Source organism: Terrapene carolina, unplaced genomic scaffold (genome assembly GCF_002925995.2).
Source record: "Terrapene carolina triunguis isolate 2854851 unplaced genomic scaffold, T_m_triunguis-2.0 Scaffold33891, whole genome shotgun sequence".
NCBI lineage: Eukaryota > Metazoa > Chordata > Testudines > Emydidae > Terrapene > Terrapene triunguis.
In genome coordinates, this window is record NW_020698242.1 from 6,338,702 (window position 1) to 6,358,702 (window position 20,001).

The 20,001-nt window shown below is 42.7% G+C and overlaps 1 protein-coding gene across 1 annotated transcript in view; it reads right to left on the bottom strand.

Moving 5' to 3' along the window:
- LOC112106860 (polycystic kidney disease protein 1-like 2) overlaps window positions 1–19,788 on the bottom strand; it is a 61,212-nt gene extending 41,424 nt beyond the window's left edge. Inside the window, exons 1-8 of the mRNA XM_026663609.1 lie at window positions 19,488–19,788; window positions 15,742–15,903; window positions 11,135–11,320; window positions 9,742–9,852; window positions 7,156–7,303; window positions 4,631–4,860; window positions 2,860–3,264; window positions 1,093–1,191 (exon numbers count right to left, since the gene is read on the bottom strand). Of these exons, the coding sequence (XP_026519394.1) occupies window positions 1,093–1,191; window positions 2,860–3,264; window positions 4,631–4,860; window positions 7,156–7,303; window positions 9,742–9,852; window positions 11,135–11,320; window positions 15,742–15,903; window positions 19,488–19,788 (1,642 nt within the window). The remainder of the gene's footprint in view (window positions 1–1,092; window positions 1,192–2,859; window positions 3,265–4,630; window positions 4,861–7,155; window positions 7,304–9,741; window positions 9,853–11,134; window positions 11,321–15,741; window positions 15,904–19,487) is intronic.
- Window positions 19,789–20,001: the final 213 nt, after the last annotated feature.

Genomic DNA, 20,001 nt, shown 5'->3' on the forward strand with positions numbered 1-20,001 from the left:
TCAGGAGTAAATTCGTTGAAGTTGATGGAGTTAAACTGGTGCAAGTGAAATAAAAATCAGAATTTTATTTGTATTACCATGGTGCATAGGAGCTCTAATGATGAACCAGGATCCTATTGTGCTAACTACAAACATTGACCAAAAAGACAGTCCGTGCCCCAAAGAGCTTGCAGCCTAAGTGGGGGTGCAAAGACAATTTGAGAAAGAGCAGTGGAAATTAAGGGCTCAGTGTTATTACAATAGCCCATTCGTTCATTGGATCAAATGTATCACTATCTTTACACTAGTAGGAATGTAGCTGCGACTTGAGCTATCTAGCAGCATGTTATTTGTCAACAGCAGTTCACGTTATGCTGAGATTCAGGTATTACACAACATCTGGAGGTATTTCCCAGGCCACATCTGTAACTAATTCTTTCTAGCACAAACAGCACATGTGCAATGTGTACCCTTGTGCGGAGAGACCCCAACCTGGGACCACTTCAAAGCCAGGGTAGCTCTCGTCATTAGGCAAAAGTAATAAGAAGCTACTGGCCTTTTTTTGTGAAGGATTTTTTAAATTGAGAATGTTATACGTTCTTGTATCTCTCACTTTATTTTTAAAGTGAATTGAGAGCTGGTAAGAGGTGCATAATGGACAGTCCTTGGAAGTTCATTTTCTTATATAGGGCTTGATCCTGCTCTATTGAAGTCAGTGGCAAAACTTCCAATGGTTCTGTAGTGCAACTGGGGTTGAATGAGACAATACCAGAACGAGCAATGCCGGCTTCCCTGTATTGCATAGCCAACCTGCCTCCTCCCCTATATAAGGAGACTCCCGTACTGGGTGAGGAGCATGTTTTTCCTTCTCCATGCCTAGTCAGTCTCTTGCCTCTCTACTGAGATTAGCAGCAAGAGAGTCAATTAGTATATATGTAGGCTCTGGTTTCTTTCCCCAGAGTGTCCAAGAGGATTATCAGTACTGGCTCTGGAGGGAAGCAATTATTAGAGTCCTGTGTACAGACCATGCAAACACTCTGTGCAGTGAACTGATTTATTGTAAAGGGTCACAGAATATGATTGCAAACAGCAGTGTTAGGTAAGCATTATTACCTTCTTTAAGAGAATTGTTGGCCAATACGGTGATGCTCCCAATCTCCAGACTCATGTTCGAGAAGGCATTCATAGCTCGCACCTTGACCACAAATGTACCTAGGAAGGACAGGGTGCCAAAGGTAGATCGGGCATTAGCAGCAGCAGTGCACTGGAGCTACATGTTTGAGTCATAAAATCCAACTTTGTGTTCCAGGCCTTCATGAAGAAATCCTCTTCCTCACTTGTGAATTACTAGGCAATACTGGAATAAACTACATCTTTAAAATAAGTTATTTAGGGGTTATCTGATCATTGAGCTCTTGGGATTTTACAAGAATTACGATTATTGGCCAATAAAATTCAGTCAAATTAGCTCCAGAGGAAAGAACTCTTTCTTCTGTCCCTCTTCTGAGCCTCCAACTACAGTTTTATTTACACCAATTCCGGACCCAGAAAACAGCTCAGCACCAACTATCCCATGGTATTGTTAAATCCAGGAACAATGTAACCTGCCTGCCTCCAAACTGAACTTCACTGGATCGCAAACTCCACCAGGTTATAGGGTTCTGTAACACCCTGACTCTGGGTGAGTCAGCAGCAGTGGGAATTGAATCTGTGACCTCTAAATCTAAAAGCACGAGCTTCACTTGCCTGAGCTAAAAGGCAAAATCTACTGTTTGCCAAGCTGTGGCAGGCTTATCAACCTCTACGTGTGGCCCAGACACCACTAGAGGGGGAGAGAGCACCACAGTGAGTGGGAGAGGGTTACACTTGCAGCTTTTCACAATATCCCCACCAGGGAGACAGAATAGCTGGAGTCAGGGCCAACACACAACCGTCCCGTGTGATTGCCAGTCCAAGACGACCCACATCAGAGCAACTCCATCCAGACAATGTGGCTTCTGCCTCAAGTCTCGCTCCGAGTCTGTTAGGACTGTCCCCCCGCCCTCCCAGCAAAATGTGCTTGCACAGTGTGTGCCCCTCAGTTGCCTTGCAGATATTGTGGGGCCCTCTCCAAACTCCAGGTACCAGACAGAACACTTTAACCGCACTGTCTCACATCAAGAGTTTGAAAGTTGTGCTACCACTGTCATGGTACGAAGCCTGGTGTACAATGTCTTGCAATGCCAGAAAGCCCAGCTCTGGTCATTACATAGCTGCTAAGTATCGGATCTTGTATCTGTTAGAAAAACAAAAGACTGAAGGCCCAGTTCTCCACTTCGTTACACCAAGTTTGCATTGACCTGACACCAGTCAAATCATCGGAGTCACACTGGTATAGAACTGGCACTGAGCCTTTAGGCTGCACAAAAATAATTGCTTGAATCAAAGAAGTGAAAACAGAAAATATGTAACTGCACAGCTGCCACACAGAGGGCACAACAAGCTGCATGTCCCATCCTTCTTACAGACACACAACAAACGTCTTGTCAAACTGAGACTTGACAGTAACTATTGATTTGCCTTATTAAAGAATTACAAAGAAATATTAAAGGAGAGAAAAAATACAGTATCTGCTATGTGGCCTATATAGCTCTGAAACTGTGATGCTCGTGTCTCCTATGTAGGACACCTTTCAGTCTATCTGAACTCAGTCTGTGTGCAGAGACAGCAGCTATTTTGTTCTCAGAATTGCTGCAGCCTGTTGCAAAGAAGATACAGACACTGCTCTCTCGCATGGAGATTTGACTTTTGTTCTTTCTTGCTTTCCTTAATCTAAAGTAAAAAAAAAAAAAATTCAGACTCTTTGTGTATGAGAAAAAGTAACAGGCTAGTGAGCTGTACCTTCAGTATGAACAGGAATCCTGTATATTCTAGATTCTCCTTTAGGGCTGTCTTTCTGGTGAGAGTAAGTTTCATTAGACCCGACCACCTCAAACTTCAGCTTATCTGGTGCACCATGAGCCACGGAGACATTTATCTCCAGGTCTTTTCCCATTTCCAGTGTGTGGGAGGCTAATGCAGCCTGAAGACCAGATATAGGTTCAACTAAATGAACAGCAATGCTTTCAGAAATCTCAGATGTTGTTGTGTTGCTGGTTGCCAGGATTTCCAGTTGATGCACCCCTGGGCCAATCAGCTGCTGAGAGGTACCATCAAGCGTCAGATTGTGAGGGACAATTCCTTCCTTTGCGCTGGATTCAATCAGAGTTGTATTGTCAGCTGTTACAGTGTAGGTCACTCCAGTACCTGGAAAGTAGGATTTTAGAACTTGGTCACAGATCGTCCAACTCTACCTGTTCCTTGTCACATTCAGGTGCATAAATAACCGAGCCAGGCAACTATTGCAACAATGTTCTGCAAACATTCATCTCAATTTTTAAATTCATTCACTTCATCTGTTTTTGTGCCCCTTTTGTGTTTGCTTTTTATGAATATTCTAACAAATGAAGGAAGGAATGTCAGTGGAAACAACAAAATTCAAGCAAATAATATTGAATTCTTAATCACGAGCATGCAGACCAGAAGCCTTATTCTAAGAGTTCTGATCACCCAGTCAAGGACTAGAGATATGTCATGGGACATGTTCCTATAAGGTGCTGAGCACTTTGGCCCTGATTCAGCAAAGCCCTTAAGCACATGCTTAACTTTAAGGCTCTGAGTATCCCTGTTGACTTCAATGGGACTTGTGCTTAAAGTTAAACACATGCTTATGTGCCATGCTGGATTGGAGCCAGAGCGTTCACCCGGCTCCCTGGCAGGATCAAGCACTATGTGTCCAATCAAAACAGCATGAATAGTGATTATTGAAAATGTTCAACACAAGCTGCAGACCAAGAACCATCTATAGAAATTATTCTGTAAATAATTTTGAATAACAAATACATTTGAGAAAAATCAGTCTGTTTGTGACAAATTCATCTAATAAATGATTTGTAATGAATTATTTATCCAGCGCTAATATATAATTATCATCCTTTGCAGTTATTTAGCAGCTTTGCCCCACACTGACAATACAATCCATACAAGTGCTCCTGGTGACGACGTGCACCACTGACACAAGGAGACAAGTGTGCACACACAAGCAATTTAATAACTGTAGTGGCTGTATGCTGATGTAAGTTAGCTGAGAACCTTGAGAGCAAAGTTCTCAGAATGCTTTACAAATATGAATTAATCCTAACAATCTCCATCTGAGGTAAGTCAATATTGTTATATTTTTTATGCACGTGGGCAGTTGAGGCACAGCCAGGGTATGTGACTTGCTCAAGGTCACACAACGAGTCTGTGCAGAGCCAGAAACCAAGGGATGGGACTACCAGTGTCCCTGCTCTAACTATTAAACACAGTGCCAATAAGAGCAGAGTGTATTCTTTAGGCCTGTGCGCTCCTTGATTGTCAGACATATCCAGAAGAGAAAAAGGTTTGTGCTCACATCTGAAGTGTTGCAGAAGCTATAACATAGCCTCCCTAGCACAGGGATGGGGTGAAGTTAGTTTGAGAAAGTTAACATTTAGTGAAAGCTTTCATTTAAAGAAATACAGATTTGCTTAGTGGAGATTCAGCCTGTGCCCACTGAACCTGCTACTTAACCGTGCAAACTGATTACTCTCACCTCCATTAAGTTCAACTTGGATCCATAACATCTCCCCATACAGGGTCCTGCAGTGAGAACTGTTTCCTGATTCATACTTGCTGTAGCACCCAGTAATGCTGAGCTGATCCATCTTATCCTGAACAGTCACCAGTTTTTGTGCTGTAACGTGCCATTCACTGGTTGTGCATTCCACGAAGACAGTAAACTCTCCAGGGGAGGTATACCGGTGTGTCACATTGCTGGACAAGCTTAAAATGCAAAGGGAACATCCAATTGTCATGGAAGGTTGCGCTGTGAGGTTTATAGCTGTATTCTCTGAAAGCAATGGCCACCATTCCTGAATTATGGCTCTACGGGAGATTGTTATCTCCTGCAACCACACTGATTCCTATTTTGCTTGCGTATTATTCCAGGGTTAAGTTTGTCTCCCTGTCCCCAGCTCATATGTTGTAACATGGTATGTCAAGGATGATCACACTAAATTTCTTCCCTCCCAATTTTTCATCCCCATTTAACCTCCTGCTAAAGTCAGTGGGAGCAGAGGATACTCAGCATCTTGCAAGATCATCCCAGTGCTGGCCTATTTTCCTCTTCCTAAGCATGGTCTTATCTACACTTGGGTCGGGGACTGCGGGTCTCGAAGCACCAGTAAGTTCCAACCTGCTACCCAGTGACTTGCTAACAAGTCCTCAGAACTAGAAGCTGAACTCCAACAGAGGACTCCAGTCCTGGGATCTGATTGGTGGAACACCGGGGGTCCTGATTGGTCCCCTGCTTCTATTTAAACCATGAACAGGAAGTTGTCCGTGCAAGTGAGTGTTCCCCCCCCCCCCCCCCCCCGGACTGCTTCCCTGATGCTACCTACTCCTATTGCCTGACTCTGATCTCCTGGTAATCCCTGCTGGCCTCTTGACTGTCAGTCTGCCCTCTGGTATATCTCAGAATCTGATCTCCTGGTATCTGACCTGGCTCCCAACTCCTGCTCCAACCACTAGCTCAGACTGTCCATGTCCTGCTCGTGATAGTTTAGATTTGTTGGCAAAAATGTCTTCTCACTGCTAACACTGGTGCAGCTCTACTAGCAGCATTAATGGTAGGCACACTACTATAGAAAAGGCTACTGCAGCCACTGGGCTTTGTAACAACATAGGGGAAATACTCCAAAGCACCTACGGGGTTTAGGGTCACAAGTCCCAATTACTTCCCTTAAGGGCTTCTGAAAATCTCTCCCCATACTGTCTAGCCCTGCTCAAAGCCCACAGCAGAATAAGGAGGTGAGATAAACCATGGAATGCAAATAAATGAGAAAATAAATATCCCTGGGACCATTATTTATTAACTATTTATTTATTACAGTACCACCTAGGAAGCTCAATCAAAGGTCAGGGTCATATTACAGTAGGCATCGTACAGACACATAATAAAGGTCTTATCTTGACTATGAAAAAGGTTGAGTTTAGATAGGATTTAGCTAGCATGAGTTAGCTGAGATGAGTTAAGCACAACCTCAACTGGACCACTTTTTCCGAGTAAGACAAGGCCATAGGAGACAATCCCTGCCCTAGAGTGCACCAAGTCTAGGTGTCAAACAGGACACAACAGGTGACAGAAACAGACAAACCGGGTTAGTGGGAGATTGAGGGAATGAGGTAACAATAAAAAATGTTCACTTGCTGAGACATGGTCAAACTAAAAATAATACTGGGTTTTTTTTATAAAGCTCTTTACCTGTGTCATTAATAACACCTTAAGCTATTAACACTGAAAGAATGTTTAACAGCCACTTTACTTTTTGCCCTTTCTGCTCTTTGATTTTTCATTTCGCTCATCTTGGATTATGTAAGTAGATGGATGAGTTTTTAGGCTGATTCCTTCTCTGGATTTCCCTGCACTAGAACAATGCAGCAAAGTGTGATTTTCAAATACTGCAGAAAAATATTTGGTGGCTAAAAGAAAAAGTTCATAGATTCCAAAGCCAGAAGGGACCATTGTGACCCTCTTGTCTGACCTCCTATATAACCCCAGCCATTGAACATCCCCAAAATAATTCCTAGAGGATAACTTTTAGAAAAACATCCAGTATTGATTTAAAATTGTCAGCAATGAAGAATCCAAGTTTTCATGGAATTAGAAGAAAATAAAGATAAACAAAGCACCATGGAACCATTTTCAGTAATATCCGGTATGGAAAAATACCCTTTGAAAAAAAACCCCCAAAATATTAGCCTTAAACTCCTTGGCAGTTTCTCCTTAGAAGGGCAGCAGGTTTCTCAATAATTTTGTGTGTACAGAATCTAGATGAAAGCCCACTAGAAAGAAAAGGAATTCACTCATACTGAGCACATGAAAGATCATGGCTGGCAGCTTGACAGAATAGGCATTGCTGCTTTTAACAATTTCAAAGCAAGTTACAGCAAAATCCACCCATCTTGCCGGCATGTCTTGTCACTGCTTTGTTTGCAGCATCTAATTTTAAGCGACTTGAAACACAAAATATCAAAGCCTCTAAAACTAAAAAATCATGTATAAAAGCTTCATCTTACGTTAGAGGATAATAGGGATCAATAGTGTGTCCGTCTCCAGTGCTAATGATACAGGAGAGGTTGCCAGAATAGGGAGAGAGTAGCCATTTCAGAGAAACTGTAATATTTTCAAAGATAAAGCACGTATCAGTCACGGCCAGTTGCAAACCTGTAAAACATAATGCACAGAGCACAGCATCATCACCTGCTCATTGTAAAATTGTTTTCATATATTGTTGGCATCTGGACTTAGTTGAAGCACAGTTGCTCGATAATTGCTGCCTTGTTAAGACAATTGAGGGAATTAAAGACATGAAGTACTAAGTTGATTTTTCCCTGGTTTTGCTTGTCTTGATTCCTGTTGAAACATAATTATACTCTTGAGTGTTTTGTACATACCTGAGATTCCTAGTCATATATATTTATTCAAAGCCCTATACAGCTGTCATCTGACGTGACCTTTTTATGCAATTAATCTGTATTTAGCCGTGTCCTTTGCCAGAGTGTGCTTCACTGTTCCAACCTAGCCTTCCTTGAGAATACGGAGCTGAAGGGAAAAAAAAATTGGGGGACTGCGTAGCTCAGGGCACTGGTAATAGGCTATAGATTCACCTCTGGATCACTGGTCCTACTCCAGCCCAGTTCAGCACTAACTGAGGGCTGTTTGGTGGACTCATTTCAGTTCTGAGGGGACAAGTGTCTATGTCACACTAACTGATAACTTCTTAGCAGAGAGGCCAAGGATTGAATGGGCCATGGAAATTTAGGAGTGGCCCTTCTTTGTCACAGCTGAACCACTTTGTTGAGGCAGTTTTGAGGATACTTGTGCTATTTACTGCCTCAGCTACACCTATTCTCTGTGTAAGCCCTGTGGCTTGACGCCTACCAGAGATGGGAGGTAACTGAGTGAGCTCTCTGATGGCATCTGCTGGAGAACAAGGGGAGTTTAAATGAGGCAGTACCTCATTTAAATATCAACTCTGTTCTCTGCTGTCATCTACTGGAGAGCAAGGGGAGTTAACTGTGTGAGGCAGTATCTTATTTACATATTAACTGCAAGTAGTTTGGGGACACTGGGATATATAATTTGACTAAGTTTTGTACTTGGGGCCCATATTTTTGAGATTACCCTGTTGGGAACCCCCCTGGGCAAAGCCTGGACAATGACTGGGTATGAGGTCATCCTGATGAAAGTGATGTTTGCTGAGGTGGGGTATAGGGTGGCCAACCCTCCAGAATTGGCCTTGGAGTCTCCTGGAATCGGCATCAATCTCCTGGTGACTAGTGAAAGCAATCCGGGAGATTTTGATAGGCTATTTTAAGAAAATGACATTATGTCATGTTGGGGGGGGGAAATCTCCTGGAATAGCTTCAGTCAGGGTTGGCAACCCTAGTCGGGTAAGAGGCCCTGGACAAAGCCAGAGAGAAAGGGCAAAGAACGTGCATTGTTTCTGGGTAGTAGAGATTCTGAGGGGTTCATAACACCACTGGTCCCCTTATATCTAGAATAGCCAAGCTAAGAGCTATAATTGCATTAGGGGAGCAGAGATCACCAGAGCCTTCCAGTTGTCTAGCCAGTGGCAAGCAGAGGTCAGAGCCCTGCAGCAGTTTTTGTCACGTGAGCAGCAGGCAGAGCAAAGCAGCCGTTGGATTCACCCGCAGGTCACAGCTTGCAATAGGAGAGCAGCAGAGTGAGAGCAGTTGCACTACAGCACTACAGCGAGAACAGAGGAATTCATAGGAACAGTCTGTCAGCCTAGTGACTCTGGTGAGTCTCCCTGTCCTAGCTGCTGAAATCAGAGAGCTGCCTACGAAACAGGGACCCTGGTTGTCCTCCTGGACTCTTGGAATCACAAACTATGAGTGAGGAAGCTGGGGACCAAAGAACTGAGATGGGAGACTGGGAGGCAGAACAAACTGCATCAGCCATTCGGGGTCTAATTCTTTGGGACTGTGATTTATGCAGCCCGAGGTAAAGGGTGGTGGAAGGTATTGAACTGGAAATATTTGTCCTAGATCAACCTAACCTTTCTTTTTCTCTTCCCACCCAATAAAATTCATTTGTTTAAACCTCTGTGCTTGAGAGTGGGTACAGATTTGCCTAGCAAAGGCTCCAGAGTGATTTAGGTTCCCAGATTACTGGATGAGGGTTCGAACCAAAAATTAAGGAATTATTGAAAATCCCCTAAAATAAGGATCTGGCCCTTGTTGCTGCCAACACCACTGGCAGAAAGGTTACATGTGGATACATTAAAATCTCCACTGCTAACATGCCAGGATCTTTCACAAGTACTGAGTTCACTCACACACATATAATTAAATTATAAAAGAAAGCAAATGTCTGTCTTTAAAGTTGGACCTGAACTTGGAACAGTATAGATGGAACCCCTGGGATTTGGGGGAAATTTTGATCTGGACCTGAACTTCTCCACTCGGGGCTTTCTCTGTGTGATGGATCCCAATACTGGGGAATTTAAGATCCATGTCTGATATTCTTGGTTCAGACCCATCTCTAGCTTCTTAAACTATTTTAAGGAGCTATGTCACCAGTCATAATGTTAAAACATTGTACAGTATGGGCACTATGGCTACAACTTTAATACTTACCTTCCATGCAGTGATATTGAACAGACAAGTAGCTCCCCAATGTAGGACAAGGATCTCCAAAGAAGGTCCCATCTGATGCCACCTGGCACGCCTGGAGTCCGTGACACTGCCCTGGAAAGCATCACAGTCTCATGTGCACTGGCATTTGATAGATTAAAGTACCAAACTTTAAACTTCACAACAACTCAAAGAAAAGGTGGCTATTGAAGTAAAAAAAGGGCATTTTCATGCCATCGATTTCTGAGCAAAATGGGGAAAAGAGGGGCAGGAATAGATGATCAGACAAGCTGTATGGTTTTTTGAATCAGTCATGCTTTGGATGGAGACCAGCAAAAAAACTATTACTGTTACAAAAGTGGAAGGAACAAGGATGTGCATTGAATTTATGGTTATGTCAATTATAAAGTAGAACCCAATTTTTAGGTGTTTAGTAGATGAAATTGACATGATAACTAAATAGGATGGAAAGATAAACATAAGGATGAAATAATGAATTAGAGTCAATAATATTGTGCAGGTTCCATGCCAGAGAGACAAGAGAAATGTGGGAAGAAATTGACTTGGGATTTGTGCACAGGGAACAATGGATGAATAAAGTCCCAAGTGAACAGAAAACTTTGTAGCCTAAAATCTGGTGGATAAATACCAGTCTTTTTCACCTGCATGTACTTTTCTTCCATGAGGTTTCACTTCAACTGTCAGTGGGCTCTGCCTTAGCAATAAACAATTAAATGTGTTCCATAAAATCTTAGTCTGATAGAAAGAATGAACAAGGCATGAACCTCAACTCTACTGATGAGAAAACTGCAATGAAATGACAGTGAGAGCTTTTGATCATGCTGTGAAAAAATGAGTAAAACTAAAAATGTAAGAAGTGCATAGCTGAATAGTAATAACACGTAGCTTCTGTATAAAGCTTTTTCATCAGTACAGCATAAAGCGCTTCACCATGTTTAGTGTATTTATCCTCACAACACCCCGGTGAGGCAGAAAAGTTTTGTTATCATCCCCATTTTACAAATGGGAAACTGAAGCACAGAGAGGTCAAGTGACTTGCCCAAGGTCACTCAGGAAGTCTCTGGTAGAATAGGGACATGAATCCAGATCTCCCAAGTCCTAGATTAGTGGCCTAACCATTGGACAATGGGCTATATACGAGAAGGCAGCTAGAATCAAGCTTGCGTATATGTAGTTTTTATTTGCCAGTAATGGGCCAAATTCTGCTGTCAGTGACACTAATGTAAAACTCAACTCTGGCCTTGCACAGGTGTTACTGAGAGCAGAATTTGACCCATGAACATCCACAGACATAAAGCAAGGTCAGTTGTTTTAGGTACCACACATTGTAGTGCTTACTGTAGAACTCTGACAAATGCTGCAATGAGATATTTACCTACTACTTCATCCTTGACACTGGTCCAGCTGCAATCCTCCTCTGTGTCAAGCTGGAGGGGAGTCTCCAATACACAGTAGTGAGGGGTCTTCCGCCCATAGAAACTGTCACCAATCTGAATGACTTCTCCTGATCCACATTGCATGGTGGCATTGAAGTTATCACAAGCAAGGCTCTGGCCAGATTCTGATGGGAAAGGAAGAACAGATGTCATCTCAGACAAGGATATACAGTGCATCCTCTGCCACAGGGACTAGGAACAGCTTCTCCCCTACCAGGAATCTGTGTGGTGTTATCCTGCCCAGGAAATGAGACCCCCATGGTGATTCCTGAAGGTGGGTCTCAACTAAAGTTATTTTGAATTGGTTTTTGGTTTTTTTTGAAAAAACGGGGGAATTCAGATGGAATTTTCATGACACCGTCTCCATTTTTGAACAACTACAGAGCTGGTTGAAATGTTTAAGAATTGTGAATTTCTGAAAAAAAGGGGGGGGATTTTTGGGGGGGAAACTGCAGTTCCCTCCCCCTTTTTTGATCAGCTCTTGCTCTAGTCTCGACTTAGCATACTGGCTCCTCAATGCCTGTTAGAATGAGCAAAAAGCTGTATTTGCGGTGTGGAGGAAGTGAGGTGTAGAAGGCTCTGCTGAGTGTGTGTATTAAAAAAAACAAGTTTAAGTGACACTGGGATGGGAAACAAAAAGGTAAAGTTGGCTGTAATTTTTCATCAATGTTTTTAATGAATAATGCCTTTTGTTTTGGGTTCATTTTATTGAAAGTTCTGGGGGTTTTTTTACAAAAAAAAGTAAACCAAAAATTTTCGGTTTTTGTTGTTTTCCCCCTTTCTCTCTCTTTTTTCTTCTCACCCAGTAGAACAATAACAACAACTAAAGAAAAAGAAGAAGAAAATGGGGAAAATGAAAAGAAAAGGGGTGGGGGGCAAAGAACAAAAAACATCATTTTTTTTTGTTTTGAAAACCAAAAGAAGAACATTTTACAGAGTTAATTTCTTTAAAAAATTTAAAGTGAATTAAAAATGAAGAACATTGAAAAAATATTAATTCAAAATTTTTTCATGTAAAAGTTTTGACCAGCAATACTTAAAGGTTTCAGGCTACTTGTAAGATCAGAAACAGCTCCTAGGTAATGTGTGATCTGCGTTAGGCTCAGGAAGCTGCCCAGGAGAAAAGCCTACTTATTCAATGGGGGCTTGACTGTAGCCTACTCATGGAAGCACCCCTTACTCACATGTGAAGTCCCATTGACTTCAGTGGGACTGTGTGGGTGAGTAAGCATAGCAGGATCATGCCCCTAAACACACATACCTTATTCTTTGAGGGGCAAGCTGATAACTGTCTAAGATTCTTCCAATGACCTGAACTTATTTAAGAAAGAAGATGCCTGAAAACCCTTGGTGTCACTTACGGGAGCCACAGAAGAACATTGCTTCAGTTGCCCCTGATTTAAGTACATCATTCTCCAATGGCAACTGTGACTGTTCCTCTTGAAAGCCTTGATTAGCAGTGCCAGTGTGTGCACACTGTGGTAATTGTGTGCTATCCTTATTTAATGGCTAAATCTAAGCCTAGCTGTATCTATAGCAACATGACCAGATTACAGGTTAGAGCTGTCTAAATAAGCTTGTAACATAATTTGCTGTTAAATTCTAGTTGGGGCTATTATCTACTGCTTTTTTTTTTTGTTCTTTTCCTTCCACAAAGAAGGTTGTCATTATAGCTGCTCCCTCAGCAAATTTTGCCTGGCATTTATGCTTTAAAAAAGTAGGATTAATTGACAAACACTATCCATTCAAACCCTGTTTAGAAATGTGTATTTTGACTACAGTATAGTGCTATGGTTTATTATGCATCTAACAGTGCAATGGAAAGAATAAATCCCACAAGGTCTGTGAAGCTTTAACTGCAGACAGAGACGCATGAAAAGTTCTGGGAAGAACAACAGAAGGGAGGAAAGCTTAGTTACAAGGCCATCTATCTATCTGTGCTTTTATACTGCACTTACCAACATTGTATCTGAGCACTGAGACTAGTTTGTCAGACCTTATAGACATTCACGCTGAAGATTCCAAGCATATTAGAAATATGATTCAACCCTCACAATAGCCCTGTGGGGTGGTGGTAAATACTGCGATTCCCATTTTACACATGGGCAAACTGACGCACAATGAGGTTATGTGAGCTGCTAAAGATCACATAGGGCTCAAGCCAACACCCAGTGAAGCCAATGAAAAGACTGCCATTGACCTCTGTGGACATTGGATCAGACTCATAGCATGCAGAACTGGTACAAGGACCTAGTCCTCTCTCCCACTCCCCTGCTCTAACTATTAGTGAAGTTTATTTGTGCCTCGGTGGATGTGGACTGGAGATATTGAAAACAAGTCAGTGATTTGGATCAATCTCTGAAATGGTTGATTGATGCCAGGAGTTTCTACACTTCATTTCTGGGTTAATGAAGAAATAATGTAATAGAACCCATTGTTATTAATCCGTTTCAGCCTCTAATATTGCTCATTAAAGGCCTGATCCAAACCCCATTGCAGCAAAATCAATGGAAAGAGTCCCTTTGATTTTAAAGAGCTTTGGATTAGGCCCTATGGTAATGAATGCTGACCTCCTTCCAAAGAGAGGGGTGATCATTCTGGTTGTAAAGAAAAATTCCCTTTTTAATTTTAAATACATAAAATACTGTACTTGATAGTGGAGCAGGGCAGGAGCATTGCTAGAGCTTGTAGCAGCCTCTGCCGGAACACGGGATTCAGAGACTATGTATATTAGTCAATCTGCAACCAGACTCTGTTGCAAAAGAGCTGCCATGTTGGTCAGCCCATCTTGTCCAATATCCTATCTCTGACAGTGACCCATACCAGAGCTTCAGGGGGAGTGTACTGAACAGGGCACTTCTGAAGTGATCCACCCCTATCTTCCCAGATTCTGATAGAGGTTTAGGGTTGCCCTAAACATAGGGTTGAAACCCTGACCATCTTGGCTATTTGTCATTGATGGACCTATCCTCCATGAATGTATCCAGTTCTTTTTAAAATCCAGTCATGCTTTTGGCCATCACAACATTCCATGGCAATGAGTTCCACAGGTTAGTTATGTGTCGTGTGAAAAAGTACTTCCTCTTGTTTGTATTAAACCTGCTGATTATAAATTTCCTCGGGTGACCCCACATTTTTGTAGTGTGGGAAAGGGTAAATAACACTTCTCTATTCATTTTCTCCACACCATTCATGATTTTATAGGCCTGTATCATAATCCACCCCCCTTAGTCGTCTCTTTTATTAAGTAGAACAGCCCTAATCTTTCTTAGTCTCTCCTTTATAGCTGTCTCATAACCTGGAGCATCTTTGCTGCACTTCTCTGAACTTTTCCCAGTTCCATTAAATCCTTTGGAGATGGGGCAACCAGAACTGGACACAGCATTCAAAGTGTGGCTGCACCATGGATTTATACAGTGGCATTCTGATATTTTCTGTCCCATTCCTAATAGTTCCTAACTTTTTGTTAGCCTTTTTGACCGCTGCTGTGCACTGAGCAGAAGTATTCAGAGAACTATCCACAAGGACTCCAAGAATTCTTTCTTGGGTGCTAACAGCTAATTTAGACCCCATCATTATATGTGTGTAGTTGGGATTATTTTTTCCAATATCCTTACTTTGCATTTATCAAAATTGAATTTTAATCTGCCATTTTGTTGCCCAGTCACCCAATTTTGTGAGATCCCCCCAACTCCTCGCAGTCTGCTTTGGACTTAACTATCTTGAATAATACTAAGATGCCCGTGACCTTAGCTCTAGTTTATGCAAATGAGCAGCTTAAAATGCCTCACTCACATGAAACCGATGAGAAACACAAATTCTCCTTATATGTGTGTGCGTATGTTGGAGGAAGTAGTCTAGTCAGCACAGCACTCCATTCCATGGCTGCTTGATCCAAGCCAGGATTTACCTGGGTGGTAAAATTAGACACCACAGGCTGCATTTGTTTGGTCTCCTCTCCTGCTGGAGTGCCAGAGGGAACTACAGGATCTAGTCCCTCTCCTTACCTTAGTGGAAACTGCAGGCTGCAGTGCCGTACAGCAGATGTGGTTTGAGAGAAGACAAGAGGAACGTGCTCAGATAATGGTTTCCAGTTACTCCTATGCTCCTAGGAGTTCAGAGTCCAAATTAACCAGTCACTAGTTGCATAGTGAGTGAATGCAGTGGCCTTTCATCTCTGGAACCTGCTTCTATTCTTGGCTTTGGGCACATGTGGAAATGACTTTGGTAGTCCCATCCTTGCCCCTCGTTGCAATCAAGATCCATATCATACAACAACCACTTCCTTTGTCGGGATTAGAACCTGAACCATCGAAGTGCTGAGTACCCACAACTCCCATTGACTCTGGTGCTCAACCCCTCTCTGGATCTTTCCCTCTGCCAGCAGATAGGCAAAGGGGACAGCTGCCTGGGTTTTATGGGGGTTTTTTTTAAATAAGCTTGATATTTATTTACTGAATGATGACTTTTAACGAATCCTGGGTAATTTAAACATTGCCTGAAATGCAGTATGCTCAGTTCTAGCACCATCTGCTGTGCATCTTACCAAATTCACAAATGAAGTCAAACTCCTGACTGCAGTTTTCCGTCATGCCCCATTCATAGCCAGCGTTCTTCAGGATGTACCCACAATTGGCTAAGAGAGATGGCTGATCTTCATGCCAGTTGCTGTAGCTTATATTTGAAGTGTCCAACCAAATCAATGATCCTGTGAACAAAGTAAACCACATTGAAAATGTCTGTAACCATCACTTGGAGTTTGCCAGCTCCTGGAACTTGGACTAAGCCTCCAGAGTCTAGACTACAACAATCAAGGCTACTAGAGTCTGGATTTGGGACAGAACGGACTAGAAACTCCTGCTTAGGTCAGTAGAGAGGTGATAGGGTCAAGCAGTTTGCTGGGCCAGTGCTGAGTCAGGGCTGCTCAGCTGCTCTGGGAGAGGAGGGCCTGACTCAGAGACATAAAGGCATGTTTTAGTTTCAATTTGGAGTTTGGGAGCAGCTCAGAGAGAAGGAGAACAGTTCAGAGTCAGTCTCTGATTAACTCCCCTTCCCCACAAAGGGAGTCCTTGAACTTCTGTAGGATCTAGCGCATGGGTCAGGCAGTTCCAGCCCTGCAGAGACCAGCATTGAGTGGCAGAGATCCGACTCGGCTACCGAGAGCCAGCCAAGTAGGTTGAGCAACCATCCCTTATTTTAAGGGACCATCCCTTATTTCATTGGTTTGTCCCTTTGAGGGTGACCACCTGTCACTGATTTTAAGATGTATTGATATGTATTGTAAGTACCATTTTAAACATTAAATTGAATCATGATAATTGCATATGTACTTGAGGGCAGTAGAAATGTACACGTGAGAGAAGAATCTGTGATATGCGCAGCTACGGGAAATGGTGTTTCCCTAAAATATCACTTAAAATAAAGCGCTGTGCCTTATTTTTCTTGTGGTTTTCCTCCATCTAACAAAGGTGGTCACCCTACACAGGACTGCAGCCCGGGGAGCCAGGAAAGGCCCTTGCTCCAACCAGAGGCAAAGACACTGTAAGAGGATGCAGCCAACATTCATAGCAACCCCTCAGCGTACCATCGGCCTGGGAAGGTGCCAGGGAAGCAGCTGGGGGTTGGGAAGAGGTGGGAGGTGAGAAATTTGATGATGTTTTTAGTACTTGTTAATTAACCCTAACGCTTTCCTTCCCCAGATCCTAATTTCCTGCTCCCAGTAAAGTTCCCCTTTGTTACACTGTTGGTTTTGGTGGCATTTCTTTGCTGGGGTTTGTGTTGATGTACTCTGTTGTTTCCTGTGTATTGGATTTTATACTCCTTGCCAGCAGTGGCAACTTATTCGGTTTCCCAAGAGACAGCACCCTTTTGTGTCTCAGCACAATGAGGAAGTCACCTTGGGGGGAGGCACCAGGTATCACAAAAAAGAACCCAGAACCCAACCCATATGAGGAGAGGTGACCAGCCACTCCAAGTAGCGAGTGCCAATGAAGAGGCTCAAGCCACACTTTGTGGGAGACATGGGCTATTGTCAGTAAGAAGCACAGCTGTAACTTAAGGCAAGTCCCACAGTCCTTACTCAGACAAATCTCCCACTGAAGCCAACGGCAGTTTTGCCTGAGTCGCGGTGCTAGGATCAAGCCCATTGTCATGAGACATATGGCACCAACATTATATAGCCTCTCAAATGCTTATGCTGGAGTAATGTAGGCATGTTGTTCTGACAGAGATTCAGGTTTTCCTCCTGAGCAGCTATTGAGCCCATGGAAATCCAAGCCACTGCAATAATTGTCTGAATAATTGTCCTTGGATTAGAATTATAATAATATTAACACTGAGGTGCCTCCAACATTTTAACATAGGACACCCACAAAAACGCACCCCTCAACCTGTGCCAATCCCTATGTCTCAGAGTCCATGGACATACAAGGTGGACTGGGGATTCTAGTCTATTATATCGCCATTTAAATAAGAATACATTCTCATAAACGCGACTGAGGGGAGAAACACCACTATTTGTCAGACAAACTTATATGAAGCTGCATTTTGATGGAAATGCTCATCTGCAGTTCCTGAATAGGGTGAGCGGATGTCCTGATTTTATAGGGACAGTCCTGATATTCAGGGCTTTCTCTTATATAGGTGCCTATTACCCCCCCCCCCCATCCCAATTTTTCACACTTGCTATCTGGTCACCCTATTCCTGAAAAGCCTATGGAATTTATTGTTAGTACATTACAGAGCTCAGCTTGTACCATTGGAAGAGGGGGATGAAGACTGGAAAGGGACTCTGGTTGTATTCATTTAAAATTGTGTTTTTAAATGCCTAGCACCTTTCATAACAGAGTCTTCCAAGTCTCAGTGATGTTCACTGAGGAAATGTATCCTTTTGCATCGCGTTTAGGTACTGGATCATATATATTCATTCATAAATTCATTGAGTTTAAGGCCAGAAGGGACCATTTGATCATCTAATTTGATTGCCTGCATATCACTGGCCCTTAAATTTCACTCAGTTACTGTGTTTGTGTGTGTATATGTATATATTGTGTGTATACATATCTATAAAAAAGGGCAAAATTCTGCTCTGCTATACCAGTGAAAATCTGGGCTAACTCCATTCTCTAACTTTGTAGTATAGAGCAAGTCTACAATGGATTTACACTGGAGTTACCAGAGCAGTATTTAGCCCATTATTACGACTGATGAACAACCCTGCAATCCTTTGATAAAGCATTTGAGATGAGTTAAGCAGAAAGCAAACAGGACATCTGTTACAAGCATAACATTCCTATAGCTTTCGGGACAGTAGATATTAAATATTGTTTCTATCCCCAATATATAGATGGGAAAACTAAGTCAGAGAGAGATAAAATGACTTTACCCCAGGTCACACAGAAAATCAGTAACAGAGCTATGAATAAAACCCAGGTTTCCTCGCTTACAGTTTCCTGCCCTAGCCATTAAATTAGGTCCTGCCTTGTGTTTGAGATGGTCTTTCTTGTCTACATGAGTGTGAATATGTGAGCATGTTTAAAATGGGCCATCAACTTGAAGAGGACCTCAGTAAGGTCTTCCAGATAGGGTCCATATAACAATAGTAGTTATATGTACAGATCTGTCGCATCTTAGGCGCATTTAACAGGCGCGATTTCAGCTTTACGCGGTCGACAAAAACAAAACAAAAAAACAAAATATGAGAGAGAAATAACAATTTAAATACTGTTTCTGTAGTGCGGGCGATTCCACCCGCCATTACACTCAATGTAATTTTGACTATACGCGATTTTCGCTTTAGGCGCTGACTGTGGAACGTAACCCCAGTGTAAGATGAGACAGACCTGTATTGCAATAGCATCTAGTGGCCCCAGCCAAAGATTTGGGCCCTACTGGGCTACTCACTGTACAAATACATCATAGAAGACAGTCTCTGCCCCAAGGAATTTACAGTCAAAATACACAAGGCAGGCAAAGAGTGGGAGGGGGACAAGAAGTGCAAAGAGGTGAAGTGACTTGTCCAAGGTCACACATCAGGTCAGTAGCAGAGCTGGGAATAGAACCCAGACCCCCTGACTCCTGGTCCAGAGGGTAATGATGCCTCTCATAATAGAAGCAGCTCTGTAATACATTGGTATATGCCCCTAGATGTCATCTGATGATACTAGAACAAGAATGACTCATCAGCAGAACCCTACAGTAGGGTTTCCTTGCATTACTACAGCGATGTAATAGCTCTTTCAAGTTGCAACCTAACTTAAAAGAAGGCACTATTTCTCTTTTGAGATCACCTACCTTCTGTAGTTTCATTCAGAAGGGAACTTGAGGTCAGTCCTATCCACCACTCCCTGTCCTCGGAGATATGTTTCTGCAAGAACTGTTGAGTTTTCTCATTTTCAATAAAAACGAGGTGCCCCCCTCCTCTCTCGCACCAGCTCTGGGCGCTCGTGAAAGTGCGCTGGAGTCTCACAAACTCATAGCACGAAAGGTTGAAAGCCACCTGGTACTTTGAACAAGGTATCCCCTCCTCAAGAGCAATTTCCTCCACAGCCGAACAGAGAACGAGAGAGGAGAGAACAGTGATTAGAAGCCACATTCTTAGCTTAGCGGTTGGAGCCCTCCATAGCACTGGTGTTATGCACCACATCACCCCGCTTTTTGTCCCTCTCTCTTCAAAGGCTTGGGCTGTCATCCTGTTACGCCATCAATCTTTCTTTTTCCTCCTTGCTGTTTGTCACATAATACCAGCCATAGCATGGGGAACAGATTGCTCCTCATAAATAAAGGTTATTGCATCTGGGGATACATG